General features: G+C 48.6%; 10 protein-coding genes across 10 annotated transcripts; 3 read left to right on the top strand and 7 right to left on the bottom strand.

The window, feature by feature from the left end:
- Positions 1 to 25: 25 nt before the first annotated feature.
- Positions 26 to 1,492, bottom strand: B0J16DRAFT_416392 (uncharacterized protein). Its single transcript, XM_046133579.1, has 5 exons — positions 1,137 to 1,492; positions 975 to 1,081; positions 766 to 919; positions 483 to 715; positions 26 to 433 (listed from the first exon to the last, which is right to left on the bottom strand). The coding sequence occupies exons 1-5, from the start codon at positions 1,435 to 1,437 to the stop codon at positions 92 to 94; spliced, it is 1,137 nt and encodes a 378-aa protein (XP_045981734.1). The 5' UTR covers positions 1,438 to 1,492; the 3' UTR covers positions 26 to 91.
- Positions 1,493 to 2,023: 531 nt separating this feature from the next.
- B0J16DRAFT_307585 (uncharacterized protein) lies at positions 2,024 to 3,356 on the top strand. Its single transcript, XM_046124835.1, has 2 exons — positions 2,024 to 2,556; positions 2,606 to 3,356. The coding sequence occupies exons 1-2, from the start codon at positions 2,145 to 2,147 to the stop codon at positions 3,310 to 3,312; spliced, it is 1,119 nt and encodes a 372-aa protein (XP_045981733.1). The 5' UTR covers positions 2,024 to 2,144; the 3' UTR covers positions 3,313 to 3,356.
- Position 3,357: 1 nt separating this feature from the next.
- Positions 3,358 to 6,231, bottom strand: B0J16DRAFT_163459 (alkaline-phosphatase-like protein). Its single transcript, XM_046122254.1, has one exon. The coding sequence runs from the start codon at positions 5,983 to 5,985 to the stop codon at positions 3,403 to 3,405; it is 2,583 nt and encodes an 860-aa protein (XP_045981732.1). The 5' UTR covers positions 5,986 to 6,231; the 3' UTR covers positions 3,358 to 3,402.
- Positions 6,232 to 7,943: 1,712 nt separating this feature from the next.
- Positions 7,944 to 8,927, bottom strand: B0J16DRAFT_373786 (uncharacterized protein; the record flags this gene model as incomplete). The annotated part of the gene is made up of 3 exons (XM_046130548.1): positions 8,483 to 8,927; positions 8,171 to 8,424; positions 7,944 to 8,117 (listed from the first exon to the last, which is right to left on the bottom strand). Exons 1-3 carry the CDS (start codon positions 8,664 to 8,666, stop codon positions 7,944 to 7,946), a joined length of 612 nt encoding a protein of 203 aa, XP_045981731.1. The 5' UTR covers positions 8,667 to 8,927.
- Positions 8,928 to 9,003: 76 nt separating this feature from the next.
- B0J16DRAFT_416388 (uncharacterized protein) lies at positions 9,004 to 10,039 on the bottom strand. The gene has a single exon (XM_046133578.1). The coding sequence runs from the start codon at positions 10,011 to 10,013 to the stop codon at positions 9,054 to 9,056; it is 960 nt and encodes a 319-aa protein (XP_045981730.1). The 5' UTR covers positions 10,014 to 10,039; the 3' UTR covers positions 9,004 to 9,053.
- Positions 10,040 to 10,284: 245 nt separating this feature from the next.
- B0J16DRAFT_345631 (uncharacterized protein) lies at positions 10,285 to 13,086 on the bottom strand. The gene has a single exon (XM_046128302.1). The coding sequence runs from the start codon at positions 12,712 to 12,714 to the stop codon at positions 10,390 to 10,392; it is 2,325 nt and encodes a 774-aa protein (XP_045981729.1). The 5' UTR covers positions 12,715 to 13,086; the 3' UTR covers positions 10,285 to 10,389.
- Positions 13,087 to 13,807: 721 nt separating this feature from the next.
- Positions 13,808 to 15,357, top strand: B0J16DRAFT_416386 (pyridoxal phosphate-dependent transferase; the record flags this gene model as incomplete). Its single annotated transcript, XM_046133577.1, has 3 exons — positions 13,808 to 14,978; positions 15,031 to 15,136; positions 15,194 to 15,357. Exons 1-3 carry the CDS (start codon positions 13,929 to 13,931, stop codon positions 15,355 to 15,357), a joined length of 1,320 nt encoding a protein of 439 aa, XP_045981728.1. The 5' UTR covers positions 13,808 to 13,928.
- A 586-nt stretch (positions 15,358 to 15,943) lies between these two features.
- B0J16DRAFT_345629 (uncharacterized protein) lies at positions 15,944 to 17,631 on the top strand. Its single transcript, XM_046128301.1, has 3 exons — positions 15,944 to 16,600; positions 16,648 to 17,128; positions 17,178 to 17,631. The coding sequence occupies exons 1-3, from the start codon at positions 16,126 to 16,128 to the stop codon at positions 17,299 to 17,301; spliced, it is 1,080 nt and encodes a 359-aa protein (XP_045981727.1). The 5' UTR covers positions 15,944 to 16,125; the 3' UTR covers positions 17,302 to 17,631.
- An 833-nt stretch (positions 17,632 to 18,464) lies between these two features.
- On the bottom strand, positions 18,465 to 19,440 carry B0J16DRAFT_345628 (uncharacterized protein). Its single transcript, XM_046128300.1, has one exon. The coding sequence runs from the start codon at positions 19,330 to 19,332 to the stop codon at positions 18,526 to 18,528; it is 807 nt and encodes a 268-aa protein (XP_045981726.1). The 5' UTR covers positions 19,333 to 19,440; the 3' UTR covers positions 18,465 to 18,525.
- A 341-nt stretch (positions 19,441 to 19,781) lies between these two features.
- On the bottom strand, positions 19,782 to 21,927 carry B0J16DRAFT_416383 (S-adenosyl-L-methionine-dependent methyltransferase; the record flags this gene model as incomplete). Its single annotated transcript, XM_046133576.1, has 2 exons — positions 19,782 to 20,646; positions 21,248 to 21,927. The coding sequence occupies 2 exons, from the start codon at positions 21,925 to 21,927 to the stop codon at positions 20,109 to 20,111; spliced, it is 1,218 nt and encodes a 405-aa protein (XP_045981725.1). The 3' UTR covers positions 19,782 to 20,108.
- Positions 21,928 to 22,102: the final 175 nt, after the last annotated feature.

The following is a 22,102-nucleotide window of genomic DNA, read 5'->3' as shown; positions in this document are numbered from 1 at the left end:
TCTCTTTTTGCGGGTGTCACAACCTCAATTGGGTCAGCGTGGTTCTTTTTTGGCTCAATTATCGTGATGCAATTCGTGGTGCTGCCTTTCTTTATGACCAAGGAACTGTAGCACCCTTCAAATGCGACTCCCTCGCTAGCTCAATCACCCTCAGCACATCGCGCGACTGCGTGGGCTTAACCACCAACTCAGCCTTCCCGTTAATTGCATCGGCAACATTCTCATAAAGCCCCAGCCATCGACTTGGAAGAGTCGGGTAGCGCCCGACGTACTTATGTGAAGCTGGATCCCAGTCCTGCACTTTACCATCGAACTCTTCATATGTGCTTAGAACGCCTTGCATGCTCTCATATTCGACGCCGAAACCTTCGTCGGTGGGTTTGAGACCTGCGGCAATGTGGTCTTCTGTTATGCAGGTGCTTCGCTGTTGGAACTGGAGCATTGGTCAGCATGAGGCTTTGGATTGATAGCAGGGAAAGTACCTTGATGAATGAGCCTTTTGTTCCGCGAACGAGCTGTTTCAGTTGTTGATCCATGGGCGTGACAACGGCTGTTTTGACCGTGACGAGGAGATCCTTCTGCGCACCGTCGTACTGAAGGATGATGGTGAAAGAGTCCTCAACTTCACTTTCGGCATCGCGCTGTACACGGAAGAAACCTGTCACAGACTTTGGTCGACCGAAGAGCACGAGAGCTTGGTCTAGACTGTGTGTGCCTGCCGTACCGTAAGTAAGCAGTCTCAGTGAGCCAAAGTCAATCACGTACCGAGACCGTAGGACATGCCAGAGCCTGGAGTAAACTTCTTTCCCATACTGGACATCCAAGACGGCGACTCGAAGTCGTAATGTAGTTCGGCCTCCTTGATATCACCCAGTGCACCCTTCTCGATTAGATGGCTGAGAGTCCTAAAGTCGGCGTCCTGCCTGAGTTAGTGTCGTGTACAGCGACATAGGGCTAAGACCAAAGCGACTTACCCATCTTCGATTCTGGAAACAAGTGACGATAAGACCCTTCTCCTCAGCAACCTTGATCACTCTATCTGCTTCCTCAGATGTCATGGTAAAAGGTTTATCCACGATCACTATCCCGCAATCAGTTTCACTCGAGGGCCAGTGAACAAACCGTGCTCAACATACCGTGCTTTCCAGCCCGGAGCGCCTGCTCAGCAAATTTCCCATGGGTATCATGATGCGTAACAACCACGACGAACTGGATCTCAGAGTCGGCGAAGAACTCGTCGGCCTCACGATAGTGCTTGATATTAGGATAGTCGACGGTGCAGTGTGATCCTTTTGGTGCAGATGATGGATCTGCCGGGGCTTCAGCGCGCTGTAAGATAGCCACGAGCTGGAAGTCCGGTATCGCGGTGATGAAGGGTAGATGGAAGGTTTTGGCGGAGTTGCCATAACCGATAACGCCGACTTTGATAGGTGACATTTTTGGTACTGATCACAGGGCGAGCTTCACAGCAGGCGAGCACTGGCAGGAGAACTGTTTTATCAATGGTTTTCTATACGAGTATCGGTTGCAACAAAGTCGTCATGACTCCTAGAATTACAAATCAGATGTCCATTTTGCCGTGCTCTACACATTCACCCGGATATACCGTCATTCACCACTGTCCCCCGCATCAATTTATCCTGGTGGTGCGAGACCCCACATGCAGACTCGTTGATCATGACATGGCCTTGCGGAATTTCAAGTATTTCGATGTTAAGTTACGATTTTAAATTTCCTGATTGCAGTGTTCACTCACATAGGGAAGGTCAAGCCTGAGTATTCCGAGTAAGAATTGTATGTTCATGTTGACGCCCTTCCCAAAAGCATATGAGATGAAATAATTAGGCCACTTTATGCCAGCTTAGACCAGCACTTAGGCTACTTTATTATCGTAGCCTAAGCCTTAGAGGAGCGAATGAACAGCTGTACCGAGGTCACTTTTGCTCCACTACCATTCCGGATCATGCTCTTGTTGGTGCTGTACCTCATCCTTGCCCCGCTCTCCGGACTTCGCTCCGGTCCCCTCTGGTTATGCAATAAATATCCAAGGGTACATCAAAAAGTCACGCAATTCGATATAAGAGACTATCTCTCATTCATTTCATCGACCAAAAACTGGGAACTTCATAGCAAATCTCGCAACTATGGCTGACTCTCTACCTCACGTCCGCTGGGGCATCCTAGGCACAGGATGGATCTCAACGATGTTCCTAACCGACATCCTCAAAACCCGTCCCGACGCAAAGGCAAGCCATACAATCACAGCTCTCGGATCATCATCCCTCGAAAAGGGCAACGCATTTGTCGAGAAGCTTTGGAGAGGAGCTCCTGAGAAGCCTAAGCCTCAGGTTTACGCAGACTACCAAGGCGTATACGACGACCCTAACGTCGATGTCGTCTATGTTGGCACACCACATAGTCTGCACAAGAAGAACTGCCTCGATGCTATTGCGGCGGGAAAGCATGTTCTGTGCGAGAAGCCGTTTACCATCACTGCCAAGGAGACCAGGGAGATTATAGATGCTGCTAGACAGAAAGGTGTTTTCGTTATGGAAGGTAAGTCATTTTCTTGCATCCGTGAGTCCTGGACTGATGGAGGTCTTAGCTGCTTGGGTGAGATTCACTCCCTTCTTCGAAGCCCTACACGAGGAAATCATGGTCAAGAAATCCATTGGCGAAGTCCAACGATTTTCCGTCGACTTTGGAAACTATTTCGATCTGTCAACGCTACCTGATGAGCATCGTCTGAAAGACCCCGCCCTCGGTGCAGGTGCTCTTCTTGACATCGGATTTTACACTCTTACTTTCGCCTCGATCATTCTGGGTGATTGGAAAGTGGGTAAAGAGCACCCCAAGCCTACAAAAGTCCTTTCATCTCTCGACATGGCCAACGGTATCGATGAGGCAAATATCGTCGTGCTTGAATATCCCTCTGCCAAGGGTGTCAAGACCGGAGTCTGTACTTCGAGTTTCCGATATAGAGGTCCAGATGAGTTTGGTCGCATCGAAGGCTCCAACGGAAGTATAACGCTGTTTGGTCCTGCAGTCAGTGTACCTGGTGGATTTCGTGTCACCGTAGGACAGCGACCTGGTCCTCCTGAACCGGACAACAGAGAAACTCGAACCTTCAATGTGAAACGACATGAAGGAACATTGGGCTTCTATTGGGAAGCTGATGCTGTAGCGCAGGACATCGCCAATGGTAGAACTGAGAACGCTATTGTTCCTCTGGATGAGACGTTGAGAATGATGGAGTTGATGGATGAGATTCGCGCTGCAAATGGCTTCAAGTATCCTCAGGATGATAACTAGACACACATTTCAGACGGCCGTAATTGAAGAAAGAATTTCAACGCATAATATTAAAAAATGCTCTAATCATAAAGATTCATAGAATCACTCCTAGTGATCTGTTCTAAACCGCCAACGCCTGCTATTCTCCTTAACAAACCATCTCGTAACAAAAGCACCTTCTTCCGCCCACTCCGCGACCTCTCGTCCGTATTTTTCATCAACAGCGTGTATAAAAGCTGTGAAGTCCAAACTCTGCACTGAATCATGCTCATGCGGATCCTTCTCCAGATCCGAAAGTCTCCAGTCCACGTTCTCGATAACCGGCACGACGAGATGGCGGTTGGGATACCGCGCGTCGCGAACGGTCAGCATCGCTCGTCCGGGGTTTATAACGGTGAATTGCCACTGGCCCTGCCCGGTGGTCTTGTTCATGGTGTTTAGTGGTCGAAGGAGGGATTGGCCTTCGTAGTTGCTGATTAGGTCGGTGGCTGCTTTGCGACTTGTTTCGCTGAGCGAGCCGGTCTCGAGGAGAATATCGAGGATGGTGGGGAGGATTTGAGTTGAGTGGACGGCTTCGTCAACGTTGAAGGGTGGTAATTGCGGATGTGAGAGGATTAGAGGCACGTGGTCGACGCCGATATTCGGGTTGTAGTATGGTGATGCGTAGTCGTTTTCCGGTAGTGATGTACCGTGGTCGCCCTGGAAGATGACCAATGTCTCGTTGGCGATGCCCTGCTTGTCGAGGACGTTGAGGACCTTGCGGATCCATCTGTCGTCGTAGCCGATTGTGTTGATGTAGCGGGACATCATGTCCAGACCCTTGGCCAGAGGCGTGTATGGCTCGGTCTTGGGCATGTGGAAGCGATGATGGCTAGTACTCGTAAGATGAGTCAGGAATACACGGCTCTTATCCTTTGCCGCGTCCTCAAAGATATCAGTGATATAGTCCTCCAACGGATCCTCCTCGAAAGCGAATTCGTTGATGTTGGGCAACGTCACAGGTCCATGCTTCGCAAGGTCGCTACGAAGATATTCGCGTCCAATAGTGTGGTTCTTGGGAAAGCCCATGGCTCTCATCAAGTTCATCTGATTGTCATAATCGATTGTCGCCGCCTGGAAGAAATACGAGTTCCACTTGTCCTCCTTCTCCTTATTCTCTGCGACATTCATGGCTTCGAAAATCTGCGGTAAACAAGGCTGATACAAGTGGTGGCTGTGCTCGAGGTTAAAATCTGCAACGAGGGGAGAAATTCCGCAGACTGTAGCGGTCATGCTCTTGAGCGTATATGTTCCGGCTGTGTGGGCGTTGGTAAAGTGAATTCCTCCACGCTTGGGTTTGTCGGCATGCTCAAATCCATCCTCGTAGTCGCCTGTGATGAAATTCGCTGTTGGTGTCAACTTGGCGAGTTTATCCTGGACTTCTTGCGGCAGCTTGTTGTCGGGAAACGTATCAGCGAATCGATTCCAGATCAAGCCGTCCTTCTTGATGGGGAAAACATCGTTTCTGGTGCTTTCGAGGAAGAACATAATAACGTGTCGAACATTGAGATCCTGCAACTTGCCCCGCAGAGATTCTCGGAGGGGCTCCTCCAGGTTGGAAACCTTCAGCGGGTCGGATTTGGCGCTGTATCGTGGTTCATCGCCGTACCAGTCGCGAAAGCCCTCAGGTTGATCGGCTGGCACGAGAGGAGTACCCTTTGGAAGCCAGTCCAGAGGTGCAGGCTTCTGAAGGGCAGTGCGGTCGTCCCAGGTGCGTTGCACACCCTTGCCGAAAACCGAAGGAAGATCATCGAGAAATGGCGAAGTTGAGGCAAAGTCAACGAAAGGCAGCAGTCCACTGGTCCAGGAAAGGAAGATGAGCGAAGGATCCTTGGGTCGTAGCAGTGTGAGCGTGAAAAGAGCCGTCAAGAGAATAGTGACGATAGGATATGGCAGAAATCGGAGGAATCGCATGCACTTCGAGCACTTCGATGAGTTGCCGCCGTTGTCGGATCCCCTTGATGAACGACGTGTGGCAATCGTAATTTTCTCCTTATACTCGTCCTCGGAAACCTCATCATAGCTCGATCCACTGTCGCTGCCGTCATTCCACTGCGGCAAGTTCTCACGTTGCGGAAGCTGATCGTAGCTCCTTCTCCAACTGTCAAAAAGTCCAAGCTTGCGACAGATGAAATTGATAGGCCAGTTGACAATATCACCGCCCCAACCAAACAATCCATAGCAGGCGCTCTGCAAAACACCGCTAAGACACAAACAGAGCGTCAAGACTCCCAAGAATGCAGTGAAACCAGACATCATGATCGCTCTAGCTGAAGGATCTGCGATGAACCCAATGTTGCGCCAGTGAATTTCCGAACCTGCAACGATGTAGAATGACACCGATACCAAACCCAGCGCGACATTGTACGCGATTAAGCAGCTTGCGAGCGCTGTGATGCAGAAGCGTAGTTTGCCGGGAAAGCTGGGGACCCAGTGGCTGAGTAGAAGGCGGATGAAGAGCAGTAGGAGGATGTCTTGCGTGAAGAAGGAAAAGAAGAAGAGTTGCATGCGTTTTGGGGCGACTGATGATCTGTGGTTGTGAAGATGGATGCCTTTTGCGGCGCATACTGCTAATGTGACAAGGGCAAAGGCGAAGCGACGGTTGGCGAGACGGGAGGTGAAGACCGAAGTCATCTTCTTGAAGGAAACCATCTTGAAGCCCTCCCAAGAGTAACAAAACAATGTTGATACTCGGAAGAGAGAGAGGAAGGCGGGGAGGATTGGATCCCGACAGAAAGGTTGGGTGGAAGGTGGTAGTGCGAGGAGCGGGCGTTGCTCGGCCCTAAGCGAATTGGTGATGCTTGCCTGTTACACTCTTCACAATAGGCACATGGTTGGGAGTACTGGGGCCGGATACAAGCACAAAAAAGAAAGAAGAGAAGAAACAGAAACCAGGCGAGCGGGAAAGTCGACCTGGCGCCTCCGACAGTACATAAATATCGCTCATGGTTTAGCCTTTAGTTGTGCCCCAAGGGTCCAACGCCTCCTGTCTACTAACGGCTAACGGACATTATTCTCGACGATCTAGAACCTGACAAGGGGTGTGGGGGCCCCAATTTAGACACCCATATCCGTTTTGTTGGTTATTCTGTTGAGCATGAGGCCATGAGCCTATCGTGGTCTTTATGCTTCGAGAACGGCCGCCACTTTTGTGAGAGGATTAGCGGTTTACCCGTTACTGTATCTTGCAGAACATGAACGTCTGATCAACCAGATGGTGAATAAATGCACGCAAGCACCGAGTCTAGACACTCCGCGGACTGGGCTGCGCCTCTCGAGTATTCTGTCCATTTTCGTTTACCGTACGGATACCCGTGACCAAGGTCCCTTAATAGTGGATCCATGCAATCTCGAACTGCTTGCCTCATTACGGCTCAACCAACCAAGGCCCATGTCTCTGAGATACCCTGGCAGAAGTATCTAACCTGTTGAAGCTTAAGCTGACTCTCCTTACAAGGTTGCGCAACTTTCAGGTTCTGGACTTTCTGACAAACAGTGAGAAAAAGCTGGGGACAGCCCCTGAGAAAAGTGGAATTTCAGGGTTTTTGCTTGGCCCGGGGCTGTTAACCGCCTTGAGTTTAGGCTGGAGTGTCCCGGTGTCCACTGAACAATTGGCAGAAAGCTTGTTCTTCGTATGCCATACGACAAAGCCTATGAGGGACTTTATAAGAATGCATTGCCTGACTGACGTGAGTTTAATTGTAACATTCTACAAAGTACAAATGCGCCCGTCCCCCCGCCCGCTTCACTCGGCACATCGCATGAGAGAGGCTGTGCTGGGTTTGTGCATAATTACGGCAAAGTGCATTCGACATTAGACACTGTCCTGTAATGAATTATGGACCGACAACAAAAACCTGGCATCGAGATTAATCCTCTGTGGTGAGGTAAATTATCCCACTCAGGTACCCACAGCATGTCACCACAAACAGCCCGTTTCAGTTAGTAGTATAGCCGAAAATCCCCAGGGCCCTTGTTCGCGTATCCTGGTATTTCCGTTATCGTGGATGATCTTACCCTGTATTTTCGCGATCGATCGTATGTCGGCCAACTATTGAAAGAATGGAAAACAATTATTGTCAATTATCAATATTGCACAGTAACTCGAGTGGCTTCTTACAGGTTGTTGGCGAAATAACCATGTTGCCATGAATGACTCGAACCGCTGCCGGCCGGGTCAACACGCTTGCCGCGCTAAGACATCTGCCATCTTAGCCTGAACGATCCAGGCCGGTAAGGCTGATCCTTGCCCATCGCCATCGGTGTTCCGAACCAACACTTGGCTTGGCTTGTTTGTTAGGTATTTCAGAGACGCCATATGCACCCCGGATTCACGGGACTAATGATTTTCAATATACATATGTATCGCTGTAATGGGTTTCATCGAAACAGTGCGAAGCAAAAAGATTCGTATCAACTGGTTGGTGAACGCTATATCGACGGACTTGAAAGGAGAGGAGTTCGATAAGGATGAGAATATCAGCCAGAAGATGGTGAGTTCACAGGTGGTGGTATTTTTCTCATGCTAAACTCCAGGTAGGTACTAGTAAGGCCCCAAAGGCCACAAGGACCTCCTCCAAGGCCTTTCTTCCGCGACCGCCCATTCGGCACTAGACGCATAGCCAACCATCCTTTTCCACCTCAGGATCCTCCAGCGAGGAAGCAAGTCCAGGAGGATCGAGGAACTTGATGTCCATGGTTCGGTGCATCACGAACTTGGGCTCTTGCGGCACATGTATCCAATGCCCACCCGCACACTCCCGCTCCTTCTCCTCTTCGTGTTTCTATCAAGACGTCAGTAAGACGGTGTGCTGTCATGAATAGAAGATATACATACCAGATGGACCTCTGTCTTCAGATGATCCTCTATCTTCTTCCAAAAGTCGTCGTCGAGCCAGTCCATGGCCGGAAAACCACTGCAGCCCGCTGCCGGAACAAGGCAACGTCCACCGGCAGCTATCTCTTTGGTGGTCAAAGACCAGTCTTTCTCAGAATATGGCAGATGCGCCACACAGGGACCGAGGAAAGACTTGAGCGCTTCTATGTTGAGGGAGGCCAATTTGACCTCGGCTTCCTTTTCCATATCATCAACTACTTGAAGCATTAGCCAGCAGAACCTTTGATGGATTCGACCTGAATAGACACTCACCGGAGGGAGGAGGGCGGGCGAACATGTTCCCATCCCAGAAACATGTCTCGACTTCCTTCTGCACCAAGACCGGCAGAGGAGGCGCTGGCGGAGGAGGCGGCGGTGGAGGGTAAGGGGGAGCTTCCCAGGGCTCATTGGGGATACTCACTGGGAAGGGACAAACGAAGACAGAATGGACGGACATGGTGGTAACTGATCAACCGGTGTTGTAGAAGTATAAAAAAGAAGTGTGGAAGATATTTTGGAGAAGGTTTGGCGACGCTTTACATCTAGGTAGCGCGGGAGCGTGACGCGTTCTTTTCTCCCTAGGTAGATCAAGGAGAATCTGTTTGCCAGCTGGTCATCAGTTATTCACTGCGTAAGGCGTTTAGAACCCTTAGGCAACAGCTTAGCACTGCCAGCCACTGTATCATAAGATTAGCAGATCCTGGAATGGTAATAAAACAGTACCTATGTTATAACGAATATTACAACTAATGTTTGTCTTATTCTAATCTAAGGACTTTATCATCTAGACTAATCCTACACTAAACGCACTAACTATCCCAACGTGATGATGCCCTTCACTGGTTCAAGCCTTGCTCATGCCAAAGAGTCGTGCAGGGTTGCACACAAACATCTTCTCCCATTGATCATCTGTAAGCCATTCCCTCAACAATCGCAGCTCTTCATTTGTATCCACTTCGAGAGGTGGTGTTGGTTCAAGTCCTTTGGCAGAAGCATTGACGTGAGGCCAGTCACTTCCCCAGACTAATCCACCAGGTGCAGCTTTCACAAAGGCCTTGATGATAGGTCCCATGAGGGAAATATCATCGGCTCGTCTATGTAAAGCGCCGACTTTGCTGTAGAATCTGCCGGTATCTAGGAGGGCGAGAAAATCGGTAAACTCAACAGTGTCGTAGTCCTCGGGCGTTGCAGAGCCATTGTGATCCGCGATAATTGTTACACCCTTCAACTTCGGGTGATTCAAGATAGAGTCCATCATTTTCGACCACATTGACAATGGTAGTTGTGCTGAAATAGTCCAGCCATGTCGATCAAGAGGGCAATACGTAGCAACCTGCACAAATTTCTCGAGAACCCAGTCCAGGTCGTCGCCAGAGCCACCGTATGAGCCATGGATCCTCACAGAGCGCACTCCGGCTTCGTGCAGCCTGTCCCATTCGGCATCTGTTTTATTCTTCAAGCTTGAATCCTCAGGATCCCAAAAGAGAGTACCAAGGATCTCTTTGCTGGGATACTTCTCATGGCCCTCGGCCAAAGTATCCAAAAGACCACTGTAACCATCCTCAATAGTTGCTTGTACGATCATGACATTATCAGCTGGTGATTGTTTGATCAAATCCCCCAAGGGAGCAGCCTCCGGTGTGTAGGAACGTGAGCTCTTGAAGGGATGACGTTCTGGATCAAAGCAGTGTGTATGGGTATTCCATGACGATTGCGGCAACGTAGGTCCAGGCATTTTCCCCTGCGTCGGTTTTGAGACGGCGACGTTGGCGGCCATCAGAGCCAAAAGGCTTGTGAACTTCATGGCGCTGGTATTGAAAGCAGGGTTTTATTCCGGGAGTTGAAGATAGAGAAACAATAAATCTGGGGTATCTGGGATATTTAAAGAATCTTTACGACTCTGATCGGTAGTCATGATCGTGGGGCTGTCTGGAGTGGTTCGTGCCTGGCTTTCATGCCGATCCGGTGGATGTCCGAAGGTTTCGGAATCTGTCCGGGGTGGTATCGGACGGTCTCCGGCAATGCATTTAAATGATCAAGGAGGACAAGTGACAGTGAGCATGTGCTGGCAAAGCCAGCGATCGTGTTCAAACTTTTCAGATATGTATTATCTTAATATTATACAGGATCGCTCCCATCGTTACTATATATAAAACAAAGGATGTATACATTACTTCTCATCATGACCAAAACTTGAGCTTATCCATCCATCCAGCCACCTGCCCCCTCTCATCATCAGCACTACCAGCATTACCAAACTCCACTTGTCTCGGTCTGACATAGTACCGATCAATCTCCCTAACCGAATAGTCCACACCCGGCGATGGCAACACCATCTCCCACGGCGAAGGGGCTCCTGCTAGATCACCGCTATCGCCGCTCCTACTCGACCCCTCAGATGATCTTTCGCGAGGATTCTCGTATTCGTGAGGATTCTCGTAGACAGTTTCGGGGCGGGATACATCGAGCGATGTGATGTGACGACTCCTGCTTGAAAGACTTGATATCGATCTTGTATGTCTGTCCGAAAAGGATGATATTGATCGTTTGGGTCTTGCGATTTCGTATTGCTGATTTCTGTCGGAAAGACTTGATACTGAGCGCTCAGGACGGGGAGAGCGGAAGTATGTGCGGAGCACTTCTGGCGAGACAGGCTCTGAGTCTCGGTTGGATGATGAGTTCGATGATTCAGGTGTGGAGTGGCCTGAACTCGATGAGCTGTTTCGGTAGTCAATGATGCCTCTTTCCGAGAGGTTGGTCCTATTAGTGGGACGTCTTGCGAGTTGACGCAGACCAAAGACCTGAGGTTGCGTCGAGTCGCGATGTCGGGGTGGAGAAGTCTTCCACTGTTGAAAGCTAGTCGCAGCAAGTTCTCCAAATTGAAGAGCCGAAGGAATCAAGAACATGCCGATGATAAAAATGGTGTGAAAGATCAGAATTATATAGCCAAGGGCACTGGCTGCAGTATGACTCCAGATTTCAGGAATCATTCCCAGACAGAGCAAAAGAATGATGAGCCGTGCGCCAGCCATTAGGACGGGTTTTGATAACAATCCGGGCGCTGCTCCGACCCATGCAAGGAAACAGATCTGGATGACTTCGCATGCTATCAGGGAACACACTTGTGTGGTGCCGAAACGCTGTAACCCACCGATGATGACACCACGGGCGAAGAGAAGGATGAAAGTAACCCATGTATAGTAATCCTGAGTTCGAGATGGCTCGTCGGTGGTATCTTGCTTGAGGATGTCGTCGATGAGCAGGTATCCCATACTCTGTGGGCTTGACGCTAACCCCCACCAACTCGCAATCACAAGCAAAACAACCACCAGAATCACCAGGATGGTGTAGTAAATAGGTCGAAACCTCGGGTCGCTGAGTTGATATGTCGTCCATGCTGTCAGAGGAAGCAAGAGATAGCTGAGAAATACTCGTAGAGCAACCCAGATCGTAGCTTTATGTCGTTCTCTCGTTGAACTCTCCAGAACCCAAGTACCAGTCTGTCGGAACCAATCTTTTGTCCATCTTAGATGCAAGCCTATTTGAAGAATGCCGTAGATAGCGACGAGAATGAGGAGGGCGAGAGTGGCGATGTTTGTCCATGTGTCGATTGTCATTGGGGCAGCCATAACTTGCGTCATATGTTCCAAGCCTGGTGTTCCACCAAAAGTACCGTTAATCTCATGAATGCCGTCGTGAATACCGTAGTAATGAGACTCCCTCCATACTATTCCAGTTCGAAGCATGAGAGTTGACCAGCTCACTCCCGTAATAACCGGCTGTAGAAACCCAGGCTGGTTGACGCTGAGAGCGCTGGAAAAGAAGATGAATTGGAGGTACGTAAGACAGTCGGCGATTCGTGTGAGATGTGACCTGTTTGAACTTCTCTCTGTACCATTTTCGTCGTCATCTGTCAAAGGGTGCACGAGATTATCCCACTCTCGCCAGGCAGCAACAAGAACAACCAAAATAAACGTGAAAATTGGTCCCCAGAACGATAGATCCTGAAACGTCGGTCCAATATCCGGTGTTACAAAGGTCTTCATACAAGCCGCTGAAAAATGATCCCGTCCATCAATGTTGAGTTCAACCTCATAAGCCGCCAGCGGCGAAGGATTGTCGATCTCAAACAAAACATCCACAACCTGCAAATAGACCTTCTTGTTGATCTGCTTATATTCCATTGTCTTACACGTCGTGTTCTCGATTTCGCCGTTATACCGCTTCGTTCCTCCCACAGCCCCTAAACTCACCTCAACTGAGGCATTGTCGAGTAATGAGCGTTCACAAGCCGCTGGCGTGAGATAATTGGCCATAAGCCGAAAAGAGAGAAGTGTCTCATCATTCCTCTTCTCCAAAAAGGCCTTCAAGGTGTTTGGATTGAAATGGTCATCTGAGTAAAGGTCAGGTTGACCGTTGCAGTGCTTAAACTGCACATGGGCCGCGTGAGCCTCACGCGTAAAAACAAGAACCAGAGTAAGGAAAAACCATGATAATGAGTGCATTTGAGGTAAAAGGAATGAAATTGCGATTATGTAGACGTCATTGAAGGAATGGAGTTGGACTTAGATGAGTATCTCGGTTGTGCTCTGGGGAACTCGGAAAGGACGGAGACAGGAGAAAAGGAAATTTTTGATGCCTTGGAGCTTAGGGGATGTTTTGGGGGCGAAGTAACAAGGTTAGGGAAGTTTTAGGGGGACGCTTGGACGAAAATGTCGGTCCGAACTTGGCTTTGGTTGTTAGCGTTGAGATGAAACAAGAAATACGACCAAGCCGAGGCATCAACAAGAAGGAGTTTTGAACATTAATGAGTCTACAGGACGGGTAAGATTGATTATAGACGTTAAAGCTCAGACCTGGATGAATGTCTGTTGTCATTATAAGATTCGATAAGATTTTGCGGTGACGATGCTGATCTTCAATGATCTCCTCAAGCTAAGCCAGGGCCTCGGACTTCTCCGCGTGGCGAAGTCCCAGCGTCACATTTTGAAGCTTGAGCGGAATATTCATTGATCCGATCTAGCCCCGAAAGTCCCCGGTACCATTAACTTGAAACAAAAAGCCGTAGGATCTGGAAAAATAAATAAAAAAGAAAGACACCAAATGTAACCGTTCAAAGAGGGGTCCAGGAGTTGTCGCGAAGCCTTAATCCTTGACTCTTGGCAGGGGTTCTGTTGGTCTCGCATAATTCAGCTTTCAACTCGTCGGTTGCCTCTTTCACAGCCAATCCTGTCTCTGCAATCAGACTGCAACACTGGGGAACACTAGCAGTGGGACCTGAAGGAAACTGTCAATCGAGTCAATTGGGTCATTGAACAGAAGACCGTTTCATGAGTAATGTTCAAGTCATTGAACCGTACCACTGGGTTACGGCAATTGACAGTCCTGAAAGAGATGTTATCCGTACTTTGAAGCAATGCAACCAATTATACTGTTCTCATCGATACTCAATCCCATCAAGAGTCTCATGACAGCGCCATCAGCATTGGGAGGCCAGAATGTTTGTTCCATGGCGTTATCCCCACGCAGCTTACCATTGTTCAACATTCCAGTGGCTGAAGAGAATGGCTTGGCCAAACAACCACTAGCCCTACCCTGAAAGGCCGAACAGAAAACTAAAATACCCACTTTCCCGGACCACTTCGCACCGACCGACCGATCTTTGTTCCCACCGCCTTGACTCACTCACTCATACAACTACACATCAACCCATCCCATCATGTCCTGCTTCGCGTCACTGCCCTCTCAGCCAACAGACGAGATCTTTGATCTCCTGGCCCTATACAGAAAGGACACCAGCCCAGACCGCGTCAACCTCGGCGTCGGCGTCTACTGCACCGACGATGGCAAATCCTGGCCCCTCGACGTCGTCACCCGAGTAGAGAAGGATCTTTTCGAGGAGGCTAGTTTGACCAGACACGATTATCTTCCCATCGAGGGTGATCAGCAGTTTCTCAAGGTTGCGAGGGATCTTGTTTTTGCGCATCAGGATGATTTGAGTATTGCTTCCGTGCAGACCGTCTCCGGAACCGGAGCCAACCATATCGGTGCGAGATTCGTGGCGGATTATCTTCGACCGCAAAATATCTGGGTGTCTGATCCCACATGGGCTAACCACCATATGATTTGGGAGTCTGTTGGACTCAAGCCCAAGCTGTACCCTTACTACAAGAAGTCGGACTGTTCATTGGACTTTGAGGGTATGATTAAGACGCTTGAGGAGGAGGCTCAACCCCGTGATGCTGTTTTGCTTCATGCTTGTGCGCATAACCCTACTGGACTGGACCCTACAAAGGAGCAGTGGAAGAAGATTGCAGAGGTCTGCCAACGAAAGCAACTCTTCCCCTTCTTCGATGCCGCGTACCAAGGTTTCGCCTCCGGTGACCCAGCGGAAGATGCTTGGGCCATTCGATACTTCTACCAACAGCAACCCCGACCCGATATGATTGTAGCTCAATCCTTCTCCAAGAACTTTGGTCTCTACGGTCACCGAACAGGAGCCATCCATCTCGTCCTCGCCGAGCCCTCCCAGGAAATCAAAAGCAACGCTTACTCGACACTTTCGTACCTTCTCCGATCTGAAATTTCCATGGCCCCCAAGTACGGCTCTACGATTGTCAAGACTGTTTTGGAAAGCGAGGAGTTGACTGCTGCTTGGATGGCTGATCTCAACGTCATGAGTGGTCGTATCAAGACTATGCGACAGGCTTTGTATGATGAGTTGATCCGTTTGGAAACGCCTGGTACATGGAACCATATCGTTGATCAGGTGAGTGAAGTCAAAGCATTTTGAGAAAGGAACAGGGCTAACTCGCTCGCAGATTGGTATGTTCTCATACACCGGTCTGACTCCCTTCGAAGTCAAGGTTCTACGGGAGCGCTTCCACATTTACCTCCTCAAGTCGGGACGCATTTCTATCTCTGGCTGTAAGTTTCCCTAGTCATTTAATTTCCCCGAAAGAACCCAAGTTAACTGTTTCGCAGTGAATAAGAGAAACGTCAACTACGTTGCCAAGGCCATCCACGACGTCCGATCGAACGGTACAAATGGTACAAATGGTACAAATGGTACAAATGGTACAAATGGTACAAATGGTACAAATGGTACAAATGGTACAAATGGTACGAACGGGGTGAACGGGCACTAAATCCCATCGGAAAACAATAGTTAGACTACAGATTTCTTCTCCCTCCCGGGTTTATAGATGTACATTCTCAAGCTGTTTCTTCTTCATTTCTGTCGGAGTCATTGAAGTCCGATGTCGGCCCGAACTCGGCTATTGTGACACCTGACAGTTTGCACAGAAATATTCTTGTATGGCTCCAATCTCTCTGCAGTGACTTTTGCAATGCTCATGAATTGTTCAGACTGGGTGATCAGCAGTAATGCGTTTCTTGAGTGACGCTGACGGGGGAACTGAGTTTTGCGGGGAGCCAACAGTTTATATCACCCTTCATTGCGAGCGAGTTTTCACGACCTCCCCTTTCGCAGATATCCAGGCTCATGTCAATTTAATTTTACCATTTTGTTTTAATGCTAATGATTATCAAATAATGGATTATCAGCTCATGACGTTGACGTAGACACAGCACGTTCCACCCGCCGGACCCATTGCCCCTCGTAGAGCGAATACGAATACTCCAACAACCGAACTCAAAAACAAGACCACTTTGTCGATCTAACATGATCTTATCAATCTCGCTAGAAATCAGCTGTTCCTCTCAGCCTATCAATTCACCCTCCTCAACTCAGTTTTCATGTCTCAGCCCAGTAAAGTCGGTGAACAAGGGTGTAAAAACAATCTTCCGCTCCGCAGCGCTCCTGCCCCGCAAACGTACGATCCGTTGAGGCCACTTTATTAACACTTCCCTTCGCAACATCGCATGAGAACCGCATCTCTCAATTGTTTTCCAAAATGGCCATTTGGGGTACTTTCGCTGCGGTAACGACGCTTGTCGTCGCTGTCATCACCTACGGCATCCCTCTGTTTCTGAAGGAGTACTTTCCTTGGCAGAGTCTCTATAAACAGCGCCATGGACGACCTACCGTCACGACAAAGTCATACCAGGGCAGGACTGCTCTTATCACCGGTGCGAACGGCGCTTTTGGATCGAGAGCGGCGAAGCTCTTTGCGCATCGCGATGTTGACACGCTTGTGCTTGTTGATGTAAGGGATTGTGGAGAGTTGAAGACGGAGATTGAGAAGGAATTGAGCGCTGCTGGCAAGGCGACGCCTACGATTTTAGTTTGGCAGGGTGATTTGATGAGCTTTTCAGGATGCCAGGAAATCGCGAGGAAGGCGCAGGAACTCAAGACGCTCGACCATGTTTTGATGACGATGGGTATTTTGTCGTTTAACAAGAAGCTTTCGCCCGAGGGCTGGGAAACTTGTAAGTCTCATCATGTTTCGCGATCGAGAAGATACTAACAAAGGAAGCCATCCAAATCAACTACCTCTCCGGTGCTCTCCTCGGCCTACTCCTCCTCCCCCTTCTCAAATCCAGCCCTCTCAACCCCAACCCTCCCGTCATGACCTTCGTCACATCCTTCGGCATTTACCCCTCCTCCTTCACGATGGGCATGCCAAGCAAGGGCTCCTACCTCAAGCATCTCAGCAACAACAAGGATGGCATGCAACAAGCCCACCAATATGGTCGCTCCAAGGCTCTGCTTCTTTACTTCACACGCGAACTGGCTCAGCGCGCTTCTAAGCTCCCCCACAGCGTAACCATCAACAGCGCCGATCCTGGCTCTGCATGGACACCCCTCACTGCCCCGAACCAAGATCAACTTATCCCACGACTGATTCAGAACTTTGGATCGAGAGCGCCGGAGATTTGTGCTGCTGCGCTTGTCAATGGTGTTTCAGCGGGTGCGGATGCTCATGGAAAGATTATGCAGGACTTTGATACCACCGAGTAAGTCTGTTGAGATTTGATATGATTTGTGGGAGACTAACTGAGATAGGTATCCTCCTTTCTTCGAGCGCAAGAGTGGACATGTTGCGCAGAAGCGTGTTTGGGAGGAGACAAGGGAGGAGTTTGAGGCCAAGGTTCCTGAGGTCAAGGCTGTTTATGAGATGTTGGATTAGTTTGGATCCTGTCTCATTGTTGTGTCTGGGTTGTGACTGACGAGTGAAATCATGTGAAAAGAGTTAAAGCAATAATTTAGTAGCTTAATGGTGATGAAAGTTGCTCTGTATGGGATATTGCACTGTTCCCTTCATCCACGCATTAAGAGAATATCTTGTAATCGAAGTCTGGGACCTGATGGGTAGAACACGGGTCTTGAGTTCAATTGGGTTAGCTTCCAGGAAGGATTGTCTAATCACTGGAACAGGTAAGGTAAAGTTATATCCACGCGTGGGGAGGCTGAGGGTATTACATGCCATTATGAATATAACTCTACACTAATTACAAAGAATTATTGATTTAATCGATTGTGTTCTGAAGCCTGCTATCGTATTGGTTTGTGGTGTTGCCATCAAACAAGTTGATATCCATCGAACAATTGATATGTTGCCCTCGACCAGGAATACGAAGAATACGCGACGTATGTTGTTCGGTGAACAACAATAGTAAACTTTCTATAAATAAGGTAGGCTATCCCCTCAAACATTGATCCTCGAAAACGCTTCAACAACCGGACTCACTAACTACAGGTCTCAAGAAACTACTACACTAACTTCCAGCAGCTTTCGCGCAGCATCGCCAAAATGGTTGAACCAAACGCTGTCTACCTCATGGTAGAGCTTAGCGCTCGTGACAAACAACTCGAGGTTCAAGCTCAGGATGCTCGCCGTCGCAAGCGCTACCACGAAGCAGAAATGAAAGAGCAGAAAGCCATCATTCAGGAAAAGGACGCCCTGATCCAGAGTCTGCAGGAGCAGATTTGCGCGCTCAAAGGTGAGGTTGAGATGCTAACAAAGACCATACAGAAGAATCTGCCACGAAGCAGACCTAGCCTTCCCTATGATCCTTGTCGAGACTAGGTATCTATGCCAAGTGGTGGAGCTCCCGGGAGATAGTTTCGTATGCGGGTGAGGCTGGTACAGAGGGCATGAGGCGTTGAACCAACATTGGTATTTTGCTGCAGGTCGCGAAGAGAGGACGTAGAAGGTAGAGACGGAGTATCTGGGCTGGTTCCTAGGTAAGTAAATGAAATGCTATTGATACTTGATATACTTCACTGGATCAACATTGTGTTAAGCGAGGCAGAAAAAGTCAGTGAGATTGCAGATAAAGAACATTGCAAGTCCGTATTACAGATAGTAGTGTCAATTAAAAGTAATAATATACAGTAACTAAATGGAAAATTAAATCTTTGCTGGATCTTGCACTTGGCAAGCGCGATCAAACCACAGGCCTTCAGAAGTCGGCTTCTCATAGAACCCAGACTTGAACAGAGACTTTTCAAGAGTGTAGCAGCCTTCAAAACGAGGGAAGTAGACAAAAGATCCGCAGTTGGGGTCGCTAGCGCATAACTGCTGGCAAGTCTCAGCTGTATGGAAGCCTGATTGGGCCCTGGTATTACATTTGCTCTGGTTGCAGTCTCCATGAGCACCGCAAATGGGGTCAGGCTCGCGCTTCTCAATGTCGCAAGCGTTATCCCACCACTCAAACATTGTAGAAGAAATTGTGTAGAATCCTGAGTCTTGGGCGATATTGGTGTTGAGAAAGCAATTGCCTTCTTTATTGTTGTATAGTATGGACTTGCAATTGGGGTCGGCGCGGCACATGTCTTGACATTCTCCTAGATAGAGTGCACCACCTCCTGCGCTGCGAGATCTGCAACCACTGCTACCAGGAGAACATGTTCCATGTTGACCACAGACGTTGTTGACTGGCGCGGCAGCAGTGGTGGTGCTGGACGCTTCGGACGTTGTCGACGACGGCTCGAGGGATTGAGAAGTGGTGGTGATGGCAATGGTAGATGTCTCAGCTGTTGTGGATGTATCCACGATGGCTGAAGTTTCAGTTGCAATGCTGGAAGCAGCAGAAGAGACAGTGCTCAAGATTTGACTCTCGGTAGACAATGACGATCGGGGTTTGCAAGCGCTAGCGTTGGCACCTTCGACAAGGCAAGCAGCCAACGCCGCAGCAATAATCTTGACTCGAACCATGTTGTGTAAAGAAGCTCAAAGTTTGAGTGGTAAAAATCAATAACGAGAAATAGGAAAGGGGATCAGAAAAGACATTTAATTAAATGAACTCTTCTGTCAACAGCGGAAATGTCGGTAACAATGCCAAGCGGAAAATTAAATAGTGGCTGAACTATTGACAGTTGAACTGAACTATTGATTTCTGACAGTGCATGCTATACCGAGACCAGGTTGGTGTCACGGGTCCAACAGGCCACTGTCGGGCGACCCCTGGCTAAGTCACCCCTGTACCAACTGAAGTTCCAGGCTAAACTAACGGGTACTGGAATATTGGATGACAGGATCGTGAGATTTAGAATGGTAAAGGCTTAAAAAGAAGTATGATTTTCTTCTTGTTTATTGATGCAAAAAGGAAGTCATTTATAGAAAATGTAAGAAAAAACATACAACAGCGGGGATTCGCTGGTCGTCACCGACCCAACTACTAATCCGCCCCTTACCAGCTTATCTATGGGAGAGCGGACGGGATCCCGAGTTCTCTGATAGGTATGGTCGTATGTGTTTGTACGGTGAAATAAAGAAGTACATAATACATTCCTATCAACTAGACAGCTAGACGAATGTGCGAAAAGTCAGGGCAGAGCTGATCTCCTAATCTGTATAACATCAAACATCTCATACGGATGGGTTCATTCAAAACAAGTACCCAGTTCAAAGCAGACCATTGCCGGAATTCTGCGTCTCGTATGTGATGTCTCTCGTCTTCGGACCTGGTAGGCTGCAGGATTGTGGAGATTCTAAGATTCTTGGCGGCGAACAAAACCTCTTTTCCCTCTGTGAGCCCTGTGTTGCCTCCTTACAACTCTGATGCCGTCCAGGTTCTCGACCTTGACCACCTGTTCATCGGTCATTTCCGCTGTCCACTTGCTGAATCTGCCATCCCTCACCGTGGGCACCCTAAGTTTATCCTCAAGAATGGTTTTGAGAATGACTCCAGTTGCATTACATTGGTCCATGTTCTCCCCATTGATGGGACGAATGTAGTACTGGGTCTCAGAAAACTTTCTTCGTCCTTTGGGCGTCGTGACATCCCGGACAGGGAATTCGACTTTCATCACCCGTACAAGGTCCTTGTGCTCCTTCAACGTCTCAATCTGGCTTGGCATGGCCTTGAATACTGCAGAAATTGATCCATCGTCTTCATCTGACCAAGGAGAGATATAGTCATGTCCGACGGCCGACTTGATGAGGTCGACAACTGCGGATGGATCGGTATCTTTCTGCAAGAAAACCTGGTAAAGGGATTTGCCTTCTGCAGTGGCGCTGCCGACCGCACTGATCATATTAGCAGTGGTACAGTCTGAGGAAAGAAGTAGAAAGAAAGAAATGAACAAAAGAACAGATTCATGTTGGCTATCTGAGTGTTGTTTGATTTGAACTACTCCGAATGTTCCTGATATCCAATGAACAGCCGGTGCTTCAAACATACCTCGATTGTTGACCCATCGTAGATAGATTCTGATGATCTGAAGTGCTGATGATTCTTTTGTTTGCAGGTGATGCGCTTGAACAGTGACGCGTCAGGGAGAATGGGTTGTAGGTCGTGGGCAGTTTTGTCGAAAAGAGACAAAGAGGTATTTGTTGAGCGACCGGGAATCATCGACTCTTTATGCAATCCATGTGACCTCCGCTTCATTTATGTTCATCATCGATAAGGTTTGGCCAGCCACCTCCTCGGGCGTTCTTCGGTCAGCCATAGAGTAGTTGGTATATTTACTTTTGGACTTGGAGCTTGATTCGTACAAGGTATAAAACAGTGTTCATCGATGTGTTGTTTAACCAGATACACTTTCGGAAATTGCATCTGGGGAAATTTCAAAAAGTCAGAAACCATTCATGACAATTGCCTAGTTGCGCAACACTACAGTCGCCTTACTATTCATTGGGCTTCCTGGCAATGACCCAGAGAAATTTCTCTTCTTGATCTCCTTCCAAGAGAACCCTCTCGATAGCCAGTCCAGCGTCGTCGGTCAATGTCTTGGTTAACTTGTCCTGGCCAAGACTACTCCAAAACATCCACCCTTCATCATCATGCCATTTCTCATCCACAATTGAGGGAGCTTCTTCGGCGCTGAAGGTGGCTAGGAATGTACCACCTGGTACTAGCCAATCACCAATTCGCTTGATCATCTCCTTTTGCTCATCCTGTGGCAGGTGAATGATGCTGTACAGAGCAACAACAGCCGTGAGGGAACCCGGTGGGAACTCTAACCCCATCATGTCGCCCGGACAAAACTTAACGCGATTTCCATACTCCGCCAAGTTACCACGAGCCAGGTCGAGTTGAACATCAGAGAGTTCATTGGCATAAGCTTGGACTAGTGGCGCGCGCGCAAGGAGCGTATTAAGAAATGGGCTTCCTGAACCACATCCTAATTCGAGAACAGATTTCTTTGAACAGTCCACGCTGCTAGTCAATTGTGGGCAGACATCGAGTAACCTGTCGAGATATCTGAGACGAAGCTCGTGATGTCTTTCGGTCCAATCGTTGTACTTGGGCGCGATGGCATTATAGGATGCTCGCACGCGTTCTTTAAGTTCGTTTGAGATCTCCATAGTCGCGATGAAGAGCGTAGCTAATAGATATATCAAGACTCACTGTCGGACCCGGATAATTGGCATTGCCAGCACTTTATCTAGCATTTTATATAGCTCTACGTGACGAAGGTGGTTAGAATGACGGTATGACTCATCGCCGGGATGACATCAACAGAGATCAATGTACAAAAGC

The sequence above is a fragment of the Fusarium flagelliforme genome (assembly GCF_020744385.1).
Source record: "Fusarium flagelliforme strain FIESC 12 MPI-CAGE-AA-0113 chromosome Unknown B0J16scaffold_5, whole genome shotgun sequence".
Taxonomy (NCBI): Eukaryota; Fungi; Ascomycota; class Sordariomycetes; order Hypocreales; family Nectriaceae; genus Fusarium; species Fusarium flagelliforme.
This window is presented reverse-complemented; position numbering and strand designations above follow the sequence as displayed.

Bases quoted from the DNA above. Each gene is read 5' to 3' on its own strand.
- B0J16DRAFT_416392 (XM_046133579.1), bottom strand. From the start codon at position 1,437: ATGTCACCTATCAAAGTCGGCGTTATCGGTTATGGCAACTCCGCCAAA. The intron at 920-974 runs GTAAGTCGCTTT...TAACTCAGGCAG, and splicing joins GTTTCCAGAATCGAAGATGG to GACGCCGACTTTAGGACTCT. The intron at 716-765 runs GTACGTGATTGA...ACGGTACGGCAG, and splicing joins TGGCATGTCCTACGGTCTCG to GCACACACAGTCTAGACCAA.
- B0J16DRAFT_307585 (XM_046124835.1), top strand. From the start codon at position 2,145: ATGGCTGACTCTCTACCTCACGTCCGCTGGGGCATCCTAGGCACAGGA. The intron at 2,557-2,605 runs GTAAGTCATTTT...TGGAGGTCTTAG, and splicing joins AGGTGTTTTCGTTATGGAAG to CTGCTTGGGTGAGATTCACT.
- B0J16DRAFT_163459 (XM_046122254.1), bottom strand. From the start codon at position 5,985: ATGGTTTCCTTCAAGAAGATGACTTCGGTCTTCACCTCCCGTCTCGCC.
- B0J16DRAFT_416388 (XM_046133578.1), bottom strand. From the start codon at position 10,013: ATGAAGTTCACAAGCCTTTTGGCTCTGATGGCCGCCAACGTCGCCGTC.
- B0J16DRAFT_345631 (XM_046128302.1), bottom strand. From the start codon at position 12,714: ATGCACTCATTATCATGGTTTTTCCTTACTCTGGTTCTTGTTTTTACG.
- B0J16DRAFT_345629 (XM_046128301.1), top strand. From the start codon at position 16,126: ATGGCCATTTGGGGTACTTTCGCTGCGGTAACGACGCTTGTCGTCGCT. The intron at 16,601-16,647 runs GTAAGTCTCATC...TAACAAAGGAAG, and splicing joins GCCCGAGGGCTGGGAAACTT to CCATCCAAATCAACTACCTC. The intron at 17,129-17,177 runs GTAAGTCTGTTG...TAACTGAGATAG, and splicing joins CAGGACTTTGATACCACCGA to GTATCCTCCTTTCTTCGAGC.
- B0J16DRAFT_345628 (XM_046128300.1), bottom strand. From the start codon at position 19,332: ATGGTTCGAGTCAAGATTATTGCTGCGGCGTTGGCTGCTTGCCTTGTC.